This window comes from Mus musculus, chromosome 12 (assembly GCF_000001635.26).
Source record: "Mus musculus strain C57BL/6J chromosome 12, GRCm38.p6 C57BL/6J".
NCBI lineage: Eukaryota > Metazoa > Chordata > Mammalia > Rodentia > Muridae > Mus > Mus musculus.
This window is the reverse complement of record NC_000078.6, coordinates 19,235,004-19,255,749: the sequence shown is the minus strand read 5'-3', so window position 1 is coordinate 19,255,749 and position 20,746 is coordinate 19,235,004. Positions and strand designations below refer to the sequence as shown.

At 47.7% G+C, this 20,746-nt stretch overlaps 1 protein-coding gene and 1 long non-coding RNA gene across 3 annotated transcripts; both read right to left on the bottom strand.

Annotated features, from left to right (window-relative positions):
- Positions 1–7,271: 7,271 nt before the first annotated feature.
- LOC115488029 lies at positions 7,272–9,361 on the bottom strand. Its single transcript, XM_030247063.1, has 2 exons — positions 9,043–9,361; positions 7,272–8,929 (listed from the first exon to the last, which is right to left on the bottom strand). Exons 1-2 carry the CDS (start codon positions 9,046–9,048, stop codon positions 7,685–7,687), a joined length of 1,251 nt encoding a protein of 416 aa, XP_030102923.1. The 5' UTR covers positions 9,049–9,361; the 3' UTR covers positions 7,272–7,684.
- Gm40843 lies at positions 7,272–11,830 on the bottom strand. 2 transcript variants are annotated; one of them, XR_872518.1, is made up of 2 exons: positions 11,799–11,830; positions 7,272–7,419 (listed from the first exon to the last, which is right to left on the bottom strand). It is a non-coding gene; the product is annotated as a predicted gene, 40843 (long non-coding RNA). The 2 variants fall into 2 exon arrangements; XR_872519.1 differs by lacking the exon at positions 11,799–11,830 and adding an exon at positions 10,664–10,686.
- Positions 11,831–20,746: the final 8,916 nt, after the last annotated feature.

Sequence of the window (20,746 nt, the reverse complement as noted above, 5' to 3'; positions counted from 1 at the left end):
TACTGACCAGTCCAAGACCCGAGAGAGGTCAATAAGAGGGTCCAAGATATTCACCCAACTGTTCCTAATCCCTATAACCTCCTCAGCTCACTCCCTCCGGAGCGAAAATGGTACATAGTATTTGATTTAAAAGATGCTTTCTTTTGCCTGAAGTTACATCCCTCCAGCCAGCCCATCTCTCCAGCCTTTGAGTGGAGAGATCCTGACACTGGACAAATGGGACAATTGACCTGGACACGGTTACCCCAGGGGTTCAAAAACTCCCCCACCCTTTTTGATGAGGCTCTACATCGAGATTTAGCCTCCTTTCGAGCTGAAAACTCCCAGATAACTCTGCTTCAATATGTTGATGACTTACTCCTTGCTGCAACCACGGAGAGAGAATGCTGGCAGGGGACCAAGAGATTGCTAGCAGAACTGGGTGAGTTGGGTTACCGGGCCTCTGCTACAAAAGCCCAGCTATGTCAGATGGAAGTAGTCTATTTGGGATATACCCACCGGGATGAAAAACGGTGGCTGACAGAGGATAGAAAAAGGACTGTGACTCAAATACCAACACCAGCTACTCCAAGACAGGTAAGAAAATTCTTGGGCACCGCTGGGTTCTGCAGACTTTGGATACCTGGGTTTACAACACTGGCTGCCATCCTGTACCCCCTAACCAAGGAAAGTGGAGAATTTAGATGGACATCAGAACATCAGAGAGCCTTTGAAAATATTAAGGAGGCCCTGCTGACTGTGCCAGCCTTGGCATTGCCAGATCTAACCAAGCCCTTCATCCTCTATGTTGATGAGAGGGCGGTGGTGGCAAGAGGAGTTCTTACTCAGGCTCTAGGGTCGTGGAAGAGGCCGGTGGCATATTTGTCTAAGAAGCTGGACCCAGTGGACAGCGGATGGCCCACATGTTTAAAGGCCGTTGCTGCAGTAGCCCTACTCGTTAAGGATGCTGACAAATTAACTCTGGGACAGCAAATAACTGTGGTAGACCCCCACTCTCTTGAAAGCATTATCCGCCAGCCCCCAGACCGATGGATGACAAATGCCCGGATGACTCAGTACCAGAGTCTGCTGCTGACTGAACGGATCGTGTTTGCTCCTCCTGCTATTCTCAACCCTGCCTGCAAAGTGATCTATGTGACCAGCCGTGGCCAGGTGTTCCAAACTGGTACACAGACAGAAGCAGTTTCCTAGTTTAAGTTTTTATAGATACCTTTTCAGGATGGGTGGAGGCCTACCCAACAAAGAAAAGAAACTGCCAATGTTGTGGTTAAGAAAATCCTAGAAGAAATTTTTCCACAGTTTGGAATACCTAAGGTAATAGGGTCTGACAATAGACCCACTTTTGTTGCCCAGGTAAGTCAGGGACTGGCCATCCAACTTGGGATTGATTAGAAATTACATTGTGCTTATAGACCCCAGAGTTCAGGACAGGTAGAAAGGATGAATAGAACTCTAAAAAAAATTGACTAAATTAATCTTAGAGACTGGCGGGAATTACTGGACAGCCCTCCTTCCCTTTGCCTTGTTCTGCGTCAGGAACACACTGGGAACATTTAAGCTCACTCCATATGAAATCCTGTACGGTGGGGGGGGGGTCCCCACTCATTGAAATAGAGAGAGTGTTAGATCCTTTAAAATTTAACCCTGGTCCTTCATTGTTTACACGCATGAAAGCCCTAGAAGTGGTCAGAAACACTGCCTGAGAGCAGCTCAAAGAGGCCTACGAACCAAGAGATTTGATGGTACCACACCAGCTTCAGGTGGGAGATGCAGATCTCATCTGATGACATGGAGCTGAGAATCTGAAACCTTGTTAGAAAGGCCCTTGCATCGTGCTGCTGACCACCCCCACTGCTGTCAAAGTAGAAGGCATCTCTGCTTAGATTCATGCCTCTCACGTAAAGCGAGCTCCTGAAGAATAAATCCCCTTGGTTGGCCACCCTCATTTCTGTTCTGATAGACTTTCTAATAATTTTGATGTTACTGCTGACGTGTGGCCCGATAGTTCTTAATAAATTGGTGACCTTTATTAGAGAGAAGATTGGTGCCGTCCAGCTGTTAGTACTACGACAACAATACCAGTCTCTGCAGAACCTTAAAAAAGAGGTTGCAGTTTAGTTCTAAGATTAGAACTAGTAACTAGAAGGAGTGGGGAATGAAAGATCCTGACAGAATGTAAAAGGACACAGAAGTCCTGAAATGGCAAGATAGATGTCAGTGTTAGCAGAACTAGCTTCACTGATTTAGAAAAATAGAGGTGCACAATGCTCTGGCCACTCCTTGAAACTGTGTGTCTGCCAATGTTTTGACCGTTCCTTGATTCATGTGTGTGCCCACTGAAGAAGCCCATTGCCCGGTGTTTGTGATATTGGTTGCTGAGAAAGAGTCAGTAAATCTCCCCAGCAACCACAGCCCGGCCAATCCTGAGTTGCTACACCTGCACCAGACTCTTTCCTTGTACCCCTCCCATACCCATTTCTTGAGAATAGACATTGTTTAGATCTGGAAATCCCCTACTCCCCCCCTTCTCCTTACTTCCCTGAGGGCCTATAAAAACTGGAACCTCTTTCCCCGCGAGGTCGACTCCTCTACCCCTGCGTGGGATAGGAGTCGTCCCCAGAGCTCTGGCTTTCCCCGAATAAAGCCTCATGTGGTTTGCAACAAACTCGGTCTATTGTGAGTTCTTGGGTGTCCGCTATTGTCCTGAGGCCTGAGCGAGGGGCTCCTCATTGAGTCTTTCATTCTCAGGAACTACTGGCCCAATGGCTAAGTGGTCTGGGGGCAACAAGATTATTCACTGCAGGTTACCCAGTTTGTTCTGGCTAAATCTAATCTTAAAGAGCAAATAATCCAGTCTTGGACTCAGTTTTTGTTAATGTCCCTGGATCCCTCTTGAGAAATGCAGTTTGTTGGGGATTTGTTTAGGCAAACCATTGTGATTTTCAAACTATTCAGTAGCCAGGAAGCCTAGGCAAAAATATCTCAATGAACAAGTTATGATGAGAAAGGGACTCCTGGAATCACCTCTATTTGAAGATATATCTGCAGTCAATCCTAATATGGTGGATTGAATGAGAGTAGCCCCTATAGTCTCATATATTTAAATCCTGGGGCTCCAGTTGATGGAACTGCTTGGGAAGGATTAGGAGGTGTGGATTTGTTGGATGAGGTGTGTTATGGGGGTGGGCTTTAAGCTTCAGAAGACTCCTGCCATTCCCAGTGTTTCTTCTCTGCCTCTTACTTGCAAAATCAAGATGTGATCTTCCAGTAGCTGCCTCAGTGTCCTGTTGCCATCCCTTCACTCTACCAGCATAGCTTCCAACCCTCTATAAGTTGTCTTGGTCATGGTAATAAGCACAGTAATAGAAAGGTAACTAAGGCCCTTTAACAGCCAGCAGTGACATGGCTGCCAGGCCCAGTGACTTGAACCTGTAGACTCAACACTTGGGAACCTGAAGCAGAAACATTGTCACAAGTTCAAGGCCAACCTAGGCTACATGAGGAAGTCCACACCAGCCTAGCCTGGCTGCAGAGTGTGACTGTCTCAAGCAAAAAGAAAAAGATGAAGCCTGGAGAATCTATTGGTATTGATGAGACACTGCACACATTCTGGGGCCTGTCTGCTTTCATCTCTGCAGAGTAGGAGAGCCCAGGGAAAGGATAAAATCTAAAATTAACCAAAGATCCTAGGAATCCCTGCCCACCACATATCCCTGTGCTCTAGAGCAAAACACTTCACATTCTGGCATTTCCCCAGCCTAGGGTATGCTTCTTATGCCAAACTACACAGGAGGCTGATGCAGGAGGATTGCAAATTCAAGGCCTGTCTAGGCAACATAGTGAACCTTATTTGTCTTATTTGTCTCAAGATATATAAAAATGAGCACGAGCGTATAGCTTGAGGGTAGTGTACTTGCATAGTGCACAAGAGGCCATGCGTTCATTTCCTGATACCACAAAAAGACAAAAAGTGCTTGGATTTCAATTTCCTTTTCTGTAGCATGGATCGAGAGTCCTGTGAAGTAAGAGAAAACATCCATGCAAAGTGCATGTAATGACAACAGCTTGCTTTCCCCTGGGCTGCTGTGGCAGACAGGCCCTGTTTCCTCTAGCAAATGGCTTGTTCCCCAGGTTACTGTCACTCAGCTCCTGAGAGCCAAGCATGGTGCTCACCAAGGGCCTCTGCTTACTCTGAGCCTCTTTACATCCTCGTGCTTGTGATTCTAAGTCCATGATTTTATTATGCATCTGCAGGCAGTAAACCCGTGGTGTAAATAGTGTTATACAGAAGCAGCAACTTCATCTTAGAGCGGTGGTTCTCAATGCTGCGACCCTTTGATGCAGCTCCTCACATTGTGGTGACCCCCCACCCACAATCAAATTACTTTGTTGCTGCTTCATAACTGTGATTTTGCTATGTTATGAATCTTTTGTGTGTGTGTGTGGTTTCTCGAGACAGGGTTTCTTTGTATATCCCTGGCTGTACTGGAACTAACTTTGTAGACCAGGCTGGCCTGAAACTAAGAAATCTGCCTGCCTCTGTCTCCTGAGTGCTGGGATTAAAGGCGTGTGTCACCACGCCCGGCTTATATTATGAATCTTGATGCAAGTATCTGATATGCAGGATATGTGATTGAGGGTCATGACCCACAGTTTGAGAACCACCGCCTTAGATGAAAGAACATGGATAGCTGCCTTTGAGCACTGATGATCCCAGCCACCTCTCCATTCATCTCTTCAGCCATCTCTCCATCCACCGTTTCAGCCATCTCCCCCTGTTCTTAGACATTTATTTTAACTGCAAATGTACATTTACTCATCTAGTCAGTGTATTACCATGGCAATGTAATAACTACAGCACTATCTTCTTCCCACAAGCAGTCATGGCCCTGGTTCCCCATTTTACACTCCAGAGTGCTCACAGCGAGGAACACTTCCTTTTTGTCCCTGCAAGGGATTCTCCTATGCTGACAACATTCAGATGACTCAGATGAGAGTACTTTTGAAGTGAAAGTTAATGTTGAAAAACAGGTAGAGAGGACTGGAGCTATGGCTTAGCAGTGAGGAGACATTTTTTCTGCTCTTGTAGAGGAATGAGGTTCAGTTCCCACATCCATATGGCAGCTCACAACTGTTTGCCATTCAGCTTTGAGGATCAGATGTGCTCTTTTGGCCTCCACAGGCACCAAGCACACACATCGTGCACATACATACTAGTAGGCAAAGCAAACAGACACATAAAGGATTTTTTTCCTTTAAAAGAGAGAGAGAGAAGAAAAGAAAATTAGCAGCTTCAGTCTCATATTTTTGTCTCTGTCTTCCAATGAGGAAACAGACTAGGGAACAAAGCGTGGCTCCACCAGTATCCAGATGCTAACTAGATGCTAACTAGCTGTCATGGCTGGCCTAATGCAGTGGATGCACTTGGCTACTGATGAGTCATATGTCTCTTGGGGCATCTGCATGGCTGCAGCTTGGAAGCCCATCCTCCCCAATGCTGAATTAAGAGCTCCAAGATGGATCTAGGTCCTATTTTTCCATGGCAGGTTTCTAAATAATTTCCATTTTTGAAAACTCGTCATAGCAGCTTGGGCTATTATCTTGACATGAATCTTCAGAGCATGTTCTTTCTAAAAGGAAGACATGTCAAAGGAAAGTATCTGTAAAGATGGGTCTGGATGTTGTCAGCATAGGAGAGTCCTTTGTGGGGAGGAAAAGGAAGTGGTCTTCAACTGGAGTGTCAAATGAGGAAAGATGTCATGACCTAAGAAGACAATGTCTTAGTTACATTTCCATTGCTGTGATAAAACATAGACCAAAACCAACTTAGGCAGGAAAGCGTTCATCCAGTCTACAGTTTATTCTCCATCTTGAAGGCCAGTCACGGCAAAAACTCAAGGCAGGAACTTGGGGGAAGAACTGAAGTAGAAACCATGGAGAAATGTTGCTTACTGGCTTTCTCCCTTTGGTGTAGTTTGACTTCTTATACACCTCAGGACCCTCTGTCTAGGGATGGGACTGTGAGACCTTCCAATTGAAAGACCCCCGAGGTGGGTAGTCAATCAATCTGAGGAGACCCTCCCAAGGATCAGCGAGTCCACGATTCGGATGTAAACAGCAAGAGGCTTTATTGGGAACACGGGTACCCGGGCGACTCAGTCTATCGGAGGACTGGCGCGCCGAGTGTGGGGTTTTTACCCTTTTTATAGGGCTGGGGAGCAAAAAGCGCGGGTACAGAAGCGAGAAGCGAGCTGAGTGGTTAGTTCAAATAAGGCTTGGGGTATTTCCCGGTCATTTGGGGAACCTGAAACTGAGGTGGGACTTTTTAGATCTAAACAATGTCTATTCTCAAGAAATGGGTATGGGAGGGGTACAAGGAAAGAGTCTAATGAAGGTGCAGCAATGGGCACACACCTGGTCAGAACATTGGCAGACACACAGGTTCGAGGAGTGGCCAGAGCATTGTGCACCTCTATTTTTCTAAATCAGTGAAGCTAGTTCTGCTAACACTGACGTCTATCTTGCCAATTTCAGGGCTTCTGTGTCTGTTGCTGGTTCCGCTTTATCTGAGTACCATCTGTTCTTGGCCCTGAGCCGGGGCCCAGGTGCTTGACCACCGATATTCTGTTTGGCCCCTGTCCCAGTGCTATTCAGCCTTGATCTTTAACTGAACTTCCTTGTAACTTTTGAGAACTCAGCTCTGGTACTTTTCTTATGCCTTGCAAAATGGCGTTACTGCAGCTAGCTCGCTAAGCCTTATGGTGGGGTCTTTCATTCCCCCCTCTTTCTGGAAACTGAATAAAATCTTTTATTCACGTGATTTTACTTTTTCTGGATCTATTGATTTGAGTTGGTGATACTGTTGGGTCAGAACCAGGGCCTGCACTACCGAAATTCTGTCTTTTACAAACTGGACCAGGAAAGGCATCGGTCATTGTCCCCAGGAGGGAGGTAGCGTTAGCTGTTTGTCCTGTCATTAAGTTGGTAACCCTCCAGGTTACATTGAAGACCTGATGAGGGCTGTCACTTTGTACCGCTACTCCTGCCCTTACTAAGATCCCCAGGACTATCAGGGGGCCCCACGGGTTAATCTTATCTTTAAGGGGTTTTGAGAACGCTGGACCTTCCATGTCGGTCCTGATGCTGTTCCGGCCGGAGGAGTTGTCGCCGCCTTTACGTGAGCGGCGTGGATCCACGCAGCGATGCCGTCTACTTTGAGAGCGGTGGGGGTGGTCAGCAGGACGGTGTAGGGTCCTTTCTAGCGAGGTTCCAAGTTCTTAGTCTGGTGCCGGCGTACCCACACAGTGTCACCGACACGGAAGGGGTGTGGTATCACTGGCTGGTCTTGCTGGTCCTGATAGGCAGCAGCTAGTGGCTTCCAGACCTCTCGTTGTACTGCTTGGAGGGCCTGTAAGTGGGCTTGGAGAGAGGGGCTATTAGTAAACTTTGACATTTCAGGATCATGAAAGTTGACAAGGGGCGGTGGCGCCCCATATAGGATCTCATACGGAGTTAATCTATGGGGTCCCGGAGTGTTACGGGCTCGGTAGAGGGCCAAGGGAAGTAGGAGTACCCAGTCTCTAGCGCCAGTCGCAAGCGTTAATTTGGTTAAAGTCTCCTTGATTGTCCTATTCATTCTTTTTACCTGACCTGAACTCTGGGGTCTGTAAGCACAATGCAGTTTCTAATCAATCCCCAGTAACTTGGCCACCGACTGACTTACCTGGGAGATGAAGGCAGGCCCATTATCAGTCCCCAATACCTGGGGCATTCCAAACCTTGGAAATATTTCTTTTAGAAGCTTTTTGGTCACAACTTTGGCGGTCTCGTGTTTGGTTGGGAAGGCCTCTACCCACCCAGAAAACGTGTCCACAAAGACCAGAAGATACTTATACCCGTACAGTCCGGGCTTGACTTCAGTAAAGTCAATTTCCCAATGGGTGCCTGGTCGATGTCCTCTTACTCGCACCCCGGGACCGACCTTAGCTTTACTGGCGTTTACTTGGACACAAGCTTGGCATGATTCCGCCACCTCGTGGAGGATCTTATCTTTGTTTAGCATGTAATAGGGGCTTTCTTTTCTGTCCAGAAGCGCCCTCATTTTTTGGTAACTGAGGTGGGTGAGTTGGTGAAGAAAGTCCAAAAGTTCGAAGGTGTCTTGACTGGGCATCACAGGTTTGCCCTGAAAGACCCAGTACCGTTTTGTCTCATCGTAGGCAGCTCCCAGAGTGTCCAGGTCTCTTTTATCTGTCTCGGTGTAGTGGAAAAAGCTGGAGGTGTACGGAGCGGAGGTCTCTATGAGAAGGGTGGAGGTCTCTATATCAGTTCTTAGGGCTGCCTCCCGGGCTGCCTGGTCTGCCATTCGGTTGCCCCTAGCCTCAGCACTATTGCCCCTCTGATGCCCGGGGCAGTGAATTATACTGAGTCTCTTGGGCAGGAAGAGAGCTTTCAGTAAGGCCAAGATTTCGTTTTTGTTCTTGATTTCTTTGCCTTCCGAGGTCAGCAACCCACGTCTTCTATATATTTCTCCATGGACATGGGCGGTAGCAAAGGCATAGCGGCTATCAGTATAAACATTTAGCTTCTTACCTTCTGCCATCTTTAGGGCTTGGGTGAGTGCTATTAGTTCAGCTCGCTGGGCGGATGTCCCGGCTGGCAATGCCTTGGCCCAGATTACCTCGGTCTCGGTGGTCACCGCTGCTCCAGCCCTACGTTGCCCCTCTTGCAGGAAGCTGCTTCCATCTGTATACCAGGTGTGGTCAGCGTCTGGGAGGGGCTGGTCCGTGAGGTCCGGTCTGGTTCCGTGTGTCTCGGCCAAGATCTCGAGGCAGTCATGGTGAGGCTCTTTCCCCGGTAGGGGGAGCAACGTGGCCGGGTTTAGGGCTACCACCGGTCCGAACTGAACCCGGTCCGTATCTAGGAGCATTGCCTGATAGTGGGTCATGCGGGCGTTGGATAGCCAGCGGTCAGGGGGTTGCTTGACCAGTGCCTCTACTGCATGGGGGGCCAGGATGACTAGCGGCTGTCCCATAGTTAGCTTGCCTGCATCTTTTGTCAGAACGGCAATGGCTGCTACCATCCGTAGGCAAGGGGGCCACCCAGCTGCCACTGGGTCTAGCTTTTTGGACAGGTAGGCCACCGGCCGACGCCAAGGTCCCAGTTTTTGCGTTAGGACGCCTTTGGCGTAGCCCTGCTTCTCGTCGACAAAGAGTTTAAAGGGCTTAGTCAAATCTGGCAATCCCAGGGCGGGGGCAGTTAGAAGAGCCTGTTTGATTTCTTGATAGGCCTTTTGCTGGTCTGGGCCCCAATTAAACAGAGTCCCCGTTTTGGTAAGAGGGTACAAGGGGGCTGCCATTTCTGCAAACCCAGAGATCCAGAGGCGACAGAAGCCTGCCGTCCCTAGGAACTCCCTTAGTTGTCGAGGGGTCTTCGGGGTAGGCTGCCCCATCACAGTCTCTTTTCTGGCCTCAGTCAGCCATCTCTGACCCTCTTTTAGAAGATACCCCAGATACTTGACCTGTTTCTGGCAAATTTGGGCTTTTAGTTTAGTCAGCAAGTCTTCTTCTTAGCAGAGGATAGGGGCAGTCTGGTACATGGAGGAAAGAGTGGGTGACCTTACCGGTAGCCAGATGTACTTTGCGATCCGTGGTCCAGCGATACCGCTTTCTTCTAGTAGCCCCTTGGACCCAGGCAGACTTGTCACTTAGGGGTCCAGGATTTTGGGTCAGCACGGAGTGTTGGGCCCCAGTATCTACCAGGAAGGTGACGGGTTGCCCCCCGACTTTGAGGGTTATCCTGGGTTCAGGGGGGGGCTCCTGACCCTGACCTCCCTAGTCACCTAAGGTCAGGAGGGAGGTCTGGGGCCTCGGTCCTCGGGGCCCTCGTGGCTTCTTTGGGCAGTCCTTAGCCCAGTGTCCCTTTTCTTTGCAGTAGGCGCATTGATCCTTATCAAGTTGGGGCCTCCTCCGCTCTCCCCCCTGTCTATCCTGTCTCTGACCACTAACTACAGTGGCCAAGAGCTTGCTCATTTCTCTATGTCTTCTGCGGTCCCTTTCTTTCTCTCTCTGCTCATCCTCTGCCCTACGGCGTTCTTCTTTTTCCTCTGTTTCTCTCCTGATACGTTCCTCTCTTTCTTCCGGGGTTTCTCGCTTATTAAAGATCTTTTCAGCTTCCCTCACTAAGTCTCTTAAGGTCTTGCTCTTTAAATCTTCTAACCGCTCTAACTTTCGCCCGATATCCGGGGCAGACTGCCAGATGAATGACATGGACACATTGGTTTCTTGCCCTGGGTCCTCAGGGTCATAAGGAGTGTACCTGCGATAGGCCTCCTTGAGTCTCTTTAAAAAGGCTGAGGGAGACTCATTAGGTCCCTGGGTTATCTCTTTTACCTTGGCCAAATTGGTGGGGCTTCTGCCCGCGTTTTGGAGACCCGCTAAGAGCAACTGGCGATAGAAGACTAGGTGGTTCCTACCTTCTGTAGTGGTGTAATCCCAATCAGGGCGCTCAAGGGGAAAAGCAGCATTGTCCCGGACTGCCTTTCTAGCCTCTAGGAGCACCCGCTGCTTTTCTTCTCCGGTCAGCAGGGTCCCCAACAACTGCTGACAGTCGTCCCAGGTGGGCTGGTGGGTGATGAGGACGGACTCAATCAAGGCCGTCAATTTACCTGGATCTTCAGAAAAGGAAGGGAAAACGGCCAGTACTGAAGCTGGCCATCTCCCCCCATGCGGAGTGGGAATGCCTGGGAGGTGGTGGAGTCCGCTGCGGGGGGGTCTCTCTTTCCCCGCAGTCGAGACACCATGGGAGAAGGGGGGGAAACCTCGGAGGTGGTGGCCGCCTCTGCTTTATCGTTCTCCCTGGCAGAGGAGGAAGGTTGTGCTCCGTACGGCGGGAGGTCCTCTGTGAGAAGGTCAATGAGAGGTCCGCCGCTATCAGGGAGAACCTGGGGCTTAGGAGGTTTGGACTTTATAGAGGGGGTAAGGGCAGGGTAAAGGGCAGATCGGGACGGAGGTTGCGCGGAAGGACCGGGCGGGAGGACGGGAGCTGTCGGTAAAGGAGGGGGTTTAGGAGAGACAAACGGTTTGACCCACGGAGGGGGGGTCATAGGCAAGTGCCTCCCAGGTGACGATATATGGGACCTGATCCGGGTGTCCGTGGGGACCAGGACAAAACACTCTAGACTTGACCTGAGAGATAATACCTAAATTAAAAGTACCATCCTGAGGCCATCCTACATTGAAAGTTGGCCATTCGGCGGAACAGAAGGTAACCCAGCGCCTCTTCCTGACATCCACAGACTGGTTGGATGCAATGCGCTGGACATCTCCCCAGTGCTGCAAGGTTAGACTCAGAGGGGTAGTTACGGTCTGTCCCATGATCTCGAAAACACTTAAAGACAGAAGAAAACTAACGAAGAACAAAAGAACAAAAAACAAATCAGACGCGCGGCGCGGTTTCGGCGTAAAACCGAAAGCAAAAATTCAGACGGGGGCGGGGCGGGGAGTGTCTCTGTCTCTCGTCCCCCAACAAAGCCACGTACCCCTCGGACAGTGGCGGAGCTCCAAAAAGTCCGACTCGGGTAGGTTAACTGATACAGAATGGGCCACAAAACGGGCCCCCGAGGCCGCTGGGACGTCTCCCAGGGGCTGCGGCCGGGAATACGAACTCGTCAGTTCTTCCGCGGACCCGCCAGATACAGATCTAGTTAGCCAACTAGTACAGACGCAGGCGCAAACATTAGATGCCGGCACAAACACGCACGAAGACAGAGACAGACACGAAACGACCGCTGGCCAGCTTACCTCCCGGCGGGGGGTCGGTGGTCCCTGGGCAGGGGTCTCCAGATCTCGGTGGAACCTCCAAATGAAAGACCCCCGAGGTGGGTAGTCAATCAATCTGAGGAGACCCTCCCAAGGATCAGCGAGTCCACGATTCGGATGTAAACAGCAAGAGGCTTTATTGGGAACACGGGTACCCGGGCGACTCAGTCTATCGGAGGACTGGCGCGCCGAGTGTGGGGTTTTTACCCTTTTTATAGGGCTGGGGAGCAAAAAGCGCGGGTACAGAAGCGAGAAGCGAGCTGAGTGGTTAGTTCAAATAAGGCTTGGGGTATTTCCCGGTCATTTGGGGAACCTGAAACTGAGGTGGGACTTTTTAGATCTAAACAATGTCTATTCTCAAGAAATGGGTATGGGAGGGGTACAAGGAAAGAGTCTAATGAAGGTGCAGCAATGGGCACACACCTGGTCAGAACATTGGCAGACACACAGGTTCGAGGAGTGGCCAGAGCATTGTGCACCTCTATTTTTCTAAATCAGTGAAGCTAGTTCTGCTAACACTGACGTCTATCTTGCCAATTTCAGGGCTTCTGTGTCTGTTGCTGGTTCCGCTTTATCTGAGTACCATCTGTTCTTGGCCCTGAGCCGGGGCCCAGGTGCTTGACCACCGATATTCTGTTTGGCCCCTGTCCCAGTGCTATTCAGCCTTGATCTTTAACTGAACTTCCTTGTAACTTTTGAGAACTCAGCTCTGGTACTTTTCTTATGCCTTGCAAAATGGCGTTACTGCAGCTAGCTCGCTAAGCCTTATGGTGGGGTCTTTCACAATCAATCACCAATCAAGAAAATGCCCCCACAGACTTGCCACAGTTAATCTGATGGGGGTATCATCTCAACTGCGGTGCTGCTTCCCAGATAACTCTAGCTTATGTCAATCAGAACATTTGGCCCCTGTCAACTTGATACACCAACACACTACTATTAAGCCAGAACTCTTCCTTCCCTGTTTATCCTCAATATTTCATATATTAATGTCAATATTACAGCATGAATAACTTTAAAAGTCCAACCATCTTTACATTTTTGAGACTTTTAGTCCAATGTCTTTTTACAAATACAGAATTTTTGAAAGTTCAAAGTCTTTAAACTGTAGAATCCTGTGAAATAAAAAAAATAATAATATTTTCTCATTTCATGAGGGAAGACCCAGGGTATAGCCACAGTCTGAACAAAGCAAAGCTAAACTCCAACCATGCAAATAACTCAGTCCCCAGGGCCTGGCACTCATGATCTTCTGGGCTCCAGAAATCCTACGCAACTCTGCTTCACAGGTTCTGACATTTAAAACACACAAATTCAACTCACCTCATAGGCACAGGCCAGCTCCACTCTACACCCTCTGCTCTCATGGGCAGTAGCCTCACCATCCTGACATCTGCATCTGCTGGGGGCTCTAAAAGCTGCAACTTCACATAGCCTCCTGGTCTCTCTTCAGGGACCCTGACACTGACATATGTTGCCAAGCCTCAGCCTCCCTCCATGGCTCCTTCAGTCTTTGGGTTCCCACCACAGCTGAGGCTGCACTTTTACTGATGACCGGTGCTGACCTCTCAGAGTGCCAAGCTTCAGCTGTTCTCCATGACCCCACTGTGTCTTCAAAAACAGTTAGATGTGACACATTACTGAGTTTGGCTACCAGCATGGCCTATGGGCTTGGCTCCCTTTGAACAACAGCTTTAGTGTGCTTACTCTAATGAAACACTCCCAAACCTCACCTCAACGATGATGGTCTCTTCTTAATCACCACAAATTTCTCAGTTCCAGCTACTTTTGATCAGTTCTCTATTTTCCCAGTAAAGTAAAGTTTTCAGTTTAGTTGTACTGGTTTCTTATTAATCACACCAGATTTTTCAGCTCAAATTGACAAGACCCACATATTCATAATTCAAATATATCATACACACTGCCCTGATAAAAACTTCAAGGGATTCTCAAATATCCCTCTGAAACCCCACTTGCCAATCCTCCATTGTCTGCATTGCTCTCAATATTCCCTTCCAAGTTCACAAAAGACAGCTCACTAAGTCCCTACTACTTTATGGCTTTATTAAAAATACATTTTATACATTTATTATTATTGCAAGATGTGTGAAAGAATCCCTGTCTGCTGTGTTTGTTTGTTGTCTTTTGAGACAGAGTCTTATGCATCCCAGGATGGTCTGATATAAAGATAATCTTGAGCTGGGCAGTGATGGTGCAGGACTTTAATCCCAACACTCAGGAGGCAGAGTCAGCTGAATCTCTGATTTGGAGGCCAGCCTGGTCTACAGAGTGAGTTCCAGGATAACCAGTGCTACACAGAGAAACCCTGTCTGGAAAAACAAACAATAACAAACTGCTTGCAAGTGCTAGTATCACAGGCATGTACTTCAAACCCATTTTATATGGTGCTGGAATCCAGGGCAAAGCGAGAAGGACAGCAGAGTCTGGCTTTTTTTCACAAGTGTGCCTACCACTAAGGCAATTGCAAGAACAAGGTCCCTTGACTCCACATCCAGTGCTCCCACTAATGAGGATCACCACCTACTCACTGGTAGCTCTGTGAGGGTGGATAATGATTGTCAGCTTGATGGAATCTAGAATTACCTAGATGATAAACCTGTGGACACATCTGCAGGGGAATTTCTAGGTAGCACCATATAAAAGGAAAGACTCACCCTAAGTGTTGGTAGCACCCTTCTGTAGGTTGGGATCCTGGGCTGAATTAAATGGAGAAAGCAACTGAGCACCAGGATCCATCTCTCTCTGCTACTGACTACAGATGTGTTTAGGTTTGGCAGTCATGGTCAAGATTCAGCCCATGGTCGACCCATCCTTGTCTCTTCTCAACACACAACCCTTCCCCATATCTGTCCTGCAGGCTGGCAGCACTAGAGACAGACTCCTGCTCTGGCTAGTGTCAGGATCCCAGCACTTTCCCAATTTCAGCTTGAAATTCCTGGTGAAAATTCCAGTTCCTTGGGGTCCATTGTCACAGTCCTCAGAAAACTGAAGGGAGGGCACAAGTGTGTCTTTAGAACAACCTTGGTCTTGCCACTGAAAGAGCCTAATGGGGAAACCCTCACTGAATTCCCCATTCAGCGTGCACCGAAGGAATCATGAGAGACGTCTTGATGCAAACACATGAGGTAGTTTAATGTGGGTGCTCTGGGCAAAAAGGTATCTCACACAGGTGACAGCAGTTGTTGGCCACGAGACTCGAAAGCTAGGGGTTTTTAAAGAAAAGGGTCTGGGGCTGGGGGGAGGAATTTGAGCGGGTTTACACGATTGGTTCATTTAAACTTCAGCAGAATGATTACACTACAGAAAAAGAGTATGTGCAGGTCAGGGCGTCAGGAATTCTGAGAGCCGGGTGCTTATCTAAGTCAGCAGAGCATCTGGTTAACATTTAACCCAGGTCAGAAGGGAGGGAGATAGGGAGGCGCCAGGCCAGTCAGGACATTCTTTTATGCCTTCCCTATCTTTATGGCTAGTTGGTTCCTGGGATGACTTTACAGCCTTTGTTCTTTGCTCTAAGCCCAAAAAGCCCTCCTAACTAGCAAGCCGCATGAGTCATGGACCTTGAATTTTAATTTTCTTTCACCATGACAGTCACAGTTTATTCCTGCTTTCCAATCTGATAACTCCAACAGAGTTTGCATCTCCAAGCTGACCTATCTACACAATGAACTTTGTGCGTTTCTAGTGGGGTGCAATCTAGAGTGATTGCTGTGGGCTCCCTCTTCTCAGAACAACGCTCCTGTCTTCTAGTATCCCATGGTCTCCACTCCCATTCTCATAAACCAATGGCTCTTGAATAAACCACTTGGCTCCCAGCTTCAGTTTTCTCATTGAAAAATGAAGGTTTTTATGTTGGGAGAATTCAGTCTCTTTCCATTAGGAGAGCCCTGCTTTCTCAAGGGCTGCTCCAGGCTTGCATTGAAGGCTAAGAACAGGGCTCTCAAGCTTCACTCCCAAAGGAAGTGCCTCAGGAGAGGTGTAGGAATCGAGGTGTCACACTCAGTACTGTGATGCTGTGGCCTGGGGCGAGGCCCAAGGAGCTGCATTCCAGGAGACCCAACCTCAGGAACATTGTTGCCTCTCTGGCTACTGAAGACTGACAAGCCTACAGGCCAGGAGATGGTTTGAAGAACACCCAGAACCCTTCCTAGATCTGAGCAAGCTCTTCAGACTGGCTGGTCCCATGAAGGACAAGTGTTTTGTTTTGCTTTGTTTTTTCTTTTTTGCTCCTTCCTCTGACTTCACAGCCAATGAGCTCTTTTTTCCAAGGAAGCAGCATCCTAATTTGGCTAATGAAAGTAGTAAGGGAGTTTATTTGTGAGATCTGGGTGACTCCCAGATCTCCAGAGGGGCCCAGACTAGGTCAGGCACTATGCAGCCAGAACCACGTGTCAACTATGTACAGTGGTGTTTGTCCTCTCAGGATCCTGCTGCCCAGCTGTGGCTTCTGAACATTCTCTGATGGTAGAGGGGGGTAGTTAGATCTTTCTGCTGATTTCTTCCACCCCAGGGAGGATTCTTGCCTCCTTTTCACAAGAAAATCTCAGTTCAGGACCAGGGCCAGGACCTAGGCACTGTACAAAGTGGTTGGGACCATAGTTCTGGGATTTCAGTTTCTAAAATCAGAAGGGTTTTTGCTTAAAGGAAGAGCCAGTGGCAGACAGATACAGGTACAGAAACTTCTGCTTTATAGGGCAGAAGAAAGCTTGTCACTAGCCCTAATGCCTCCCTTGACAGCAGAATCTATGTTTCAGAGTTCAGGCCCCCATGCTCAGGGGGAAGACATGAGGACACCATCCAAGAACAGACTTAGGCTCTCTAGGAAACCAGGGAGGAGTGTTGTTCAGTGCCTGTGGCTCCTCCCAGCTTTCACAGCATCCCTCAGTACTTATGGTTTCTCCCAGCTCTCCCAGCATCCCTCAGTACCTATGACTCCTCCTAGCACTTCTCACCTCATCCCCTACCCTAAACTTCTCTTTCCCGGGAGCTAGGCTTTAGATTCCCTTCCCCAAGCCTGATCCCTGTATAACTCAGCCGTTTGGGTTATGCTGTTCTCTTGGCCCTGGCCACCTCTCTTAGTCAGTGATTCATTCTCTCTCTCTCTCTCTCTCTCTCTCTCTCTCTCTCTCTCTCTCTCTCTCTCTCTCTCTCTCTCTCCCTCCCTCCCTCTCTCCCTCCCTCTCTCCCTCTCTCCCTCCCTCCCTGTCTTCTCTCATGGTTTAGTCTGCCGGCAAGTTCAGTCTGGCCTCTTTCCTCTGTCTGCCTTCTTCCTTATAGCTACAATAAAAACCTTCCCCGTGTTTTAGGAGTAGTTATGCCCCCTCTACTATTTAATTTTTCGTTCAATATGTGAAGTTGATTTTCATCCTTGAAGCCATACTAGAATCACCCAGATGATTTAAACATATCCAGCAGATGTGGATTGGACCATAATCTGCCCACGGTTATCTCTCTCTCTCTCTCTCTCTCTCTCTCTCTCAAACATTTTGTTTATGTATTTGTATACATGGGTGGTGTGCATGGTCAGAGGACAACTTGCTAGAGTCCATTCTCTCCTTCCACCACATTTTCCCACAGGATCAATTAAGCTTGGTAATAAGCTCCTTTGCCCACTAAAGCCATCTTGCCAGGCCTCATGAATATTCTTCAACATTCTACTCAACTGATCTTAACTTGCATCAGGGCTGGTAGTCATGAGTCTTATTGTGAAAATCTATGTTGACTGTGTTCACTCAGGAAGGAGGATTAGAAAAGTAAGGGACTGGGGAGCAGTGCTCCTGAGTTAGAGGGAAGGAAACAGCCAGGTAGGGCACCTGAGAAGGGACATGGGGGTGGGCCTGTCTTTGCATTTTTGTGCCTGAGCCCCAGGTCCAAACAGGAACCAGGGAGAGCTATTTAGTTTCCCACTAGGTGGATCTGACTCGGCTTACAGAGTTTATTACATCCTCAGGCACAGGAAACAGTCAAAGGCTTTTCCTTGTTTGACAGAGACAGATTCAGTCTGGATACTCAAATCAGTGATCAGAGAGAGTCCTTGTAGCCTGGAAGAAACTTGTGATAATGGACTTTACAAAGGGTGGCCAGATAGACCTGACAGACAACTGGACAGATAGAAGATGTTACCTGTACCACAGACACACATTCTGGGATTCTGACATGCTACATCCACTCAAGTAGTGACAAGCATCCCCAAAAACCTGGGTACTGTCCTGAGGCAAAAAGTTCACGGAAACTTGGTCTGCTGGAACTGTGGCATCCTGTATAAAGAATGTTCCAATGTCCTTGCTTTAGTTGGTAAACGAATATGTGTGCTTTCCCTTTATATTGCTTTATTACAAGTACTCCTTAGGATTGATATTTTGACATATAGCTAAGTTAGATTCTAGGCAGTCCTTGATCCAACCTTGCTAAGTCACTGCCCTTCTCAGAAATTTACCATTATCTAGGAAGAACGAAGTTTGTGACCTAAAGAGGAACCAGAGTAGATACTTAGAACTATAGGTAACTGAGTTACACCCATACACAAACAAGTATTTACAATGGCCTAGGGGGAAGGTGGACTACACGATAGACTAGAGTAGGAACTATGGCAAGGGCAGGAAGCCCTTGCCCCTGACTTCTAAGATTAAGTGGACCTTAGGTGGAGCTCTTTTTGATCCCAGTTGTTAACACTGAGTTTTACCCCAGTTGGTTCCTGCCAGTTCTTCCCTGTTTGTGTTCCTCTGTTTTGTGTAAGAATCCAGTAACCTCTTTGTACCTTGCTGGTGTGTCACCCAACTCCCCTATTTTCTTCTGTATAAAAAGTTTGATGCTTGATTTGACAAATTACATTCAGATCCACACTCCCTTGTGTTGAGTCTGTCTGTCAATTCCCGCCGACTCCTTGCCCACCTGTATCAGAGACTCATTCTACACAGATAAGGGACCAAGAGGGTCTGCGGCACTGACATCCATCGATATTTAGTCTGTGGTGAGTTGCTGGGTGAGTTGCAACATCCTGTAGGAGTTCCAGCTTGCTTACCTGTAAAACAAGATGGATTCTATTAGGTGTTTGATAGGGGGTGTGCTGGTTAGTGGTTTTGTCAGCTTAACAGGAATTAGAGTCATCTAAGAAGTGAAATCTTGAATTGAGAAAATGCCTCTATCAGATTGCCTGTAGGCAAGTCTATGAGACATTGTATTGATTAATGATTGATGTGTGGGAAGGCCCAGCCACTGTGATTAGTGGGACTGGTGTGTATAAAAAATGCTATCTGAGGAGATGGAGAGATGGCTCAGTGGTTAACACGGGCTGCTCTTCTAGAGGACCTGGTTTCAACTTCCAAAATCCACATTGTGGCACATGACCATTTGTTGTTCCAGTTTCAGGGGTTCTGGAGCCCTCTCGTGGCTGCTTTGGGCATAGCATGTACATCTTATGCAGAAAAGCAATAAGTAAATAAATATATACATAGATACATACGCTAAAAATAAATAAGTCTCTTTAAAAAATAAAAAGCAAGCCGAGCACATTGTGAGGAGCAAGACCATAAGCAGCCCTCCTCCATGGTCTCTGCTTCAGTTCCTGCTTCTCGGTACCTGCCTTGTTTGAGTTTCTGCCTTCTTTTCCTTCATAATGGACTCTGAATTGCCAAGTGAAATGAAATCATTCCTCCCCAAGTTGCTCCTGATCATAGTGTTTAACGCAGCAATAGGAAGCAAAGTAGTTCAGTGAGTTAGGTGTTGCTTTTATTGGCATTTGGGGACCATGAAGAGCTGTGTTCAGTTAATACTGGAGGGAGGTTATCCTCCGTGGATCCACACATGCCTGTGTGGGTGTCAGGGAGATCAGCAATAACTCTGAGAAGATGGGGAGCAGATGAACAGAGATAATTTAGTTTTATCATGAATCAACTGAAAAATGTCTTGCATTGGCAGATCTAAAGACTCCTAGCACCTCAGGGGACTTGGCCCTAAAGACAGAAAGTTAAGTCTAACCTGAAAACGAAAGAACCTAAAGAAAACTAAATAAACTAAGAAAACTAAAGAATGCACCTGAGCATGCAGATAAAAGACAAGCTTTTTCAGCCAGGCTGTGGTGATGGTGGTGGCTGCCCTCTCACCTTTATTCCCAGTACTTGGAGTGTGGGGAAGAGGCCGACAGATCTCTGAGTTCAAGACCAGCCTGGTCTACAGAACAAGTTTCAAGACAGACAGGGCTACACAGAAAAACCCTGTCCTGAAAAACCAAAATCCAACCAACTAACCAAACACACAACCAAAAAACAAACACAAAAACTACAACAAAAAATCCAGACAAACATACAAAAACCAACAAGTTCTCCAGGACAAGAGAGATGGATCAATGAAAGTCCTTGTTTTTCTTTCAGAGGACCCAGGTTTGATTCTCAGCACCTGCTCACAACCGTGACTCCAATTCCAGATGAGCGGGGTGGGGTTTATGCTCTCTTCTGACCTCCACAGGCAGCAGACACACATGCACTGTACACCTCTAGCATGAATGCATAAAAACTGTTTCCCTGGACATTTTACATCAGTGAATGTTTTATTTAAAATTTCCTCGATATTTAATTATGTAGAGATTTGTGTGTGTGTGTGTGTGTGTGTGTATGTGTGTGTGTGTGTGTGTGTGTGTGTGTGTGTGTGTGTGAATAGACACATGCATGCATTTGAGTGCAGTGCCCATGGAAGGTAAAGAGTTGGTTGGTTTCCTGAAGCTGGCCTTACACTTGGTTGGGAGCTGCCTGATGGAGGTGTTGGGAACTGAACTCTCATCCTCTGGAAGAGCATCAAATGCTGTAACTACTGAGTCATCTTTCTATCTCCTTCTCTTTGTTTTTAGTCAAATAAACCCCATAGTGAACTATCATTGCTTATCTGTCAAAATGGTTAAAATAAAAAGGGTGACACAC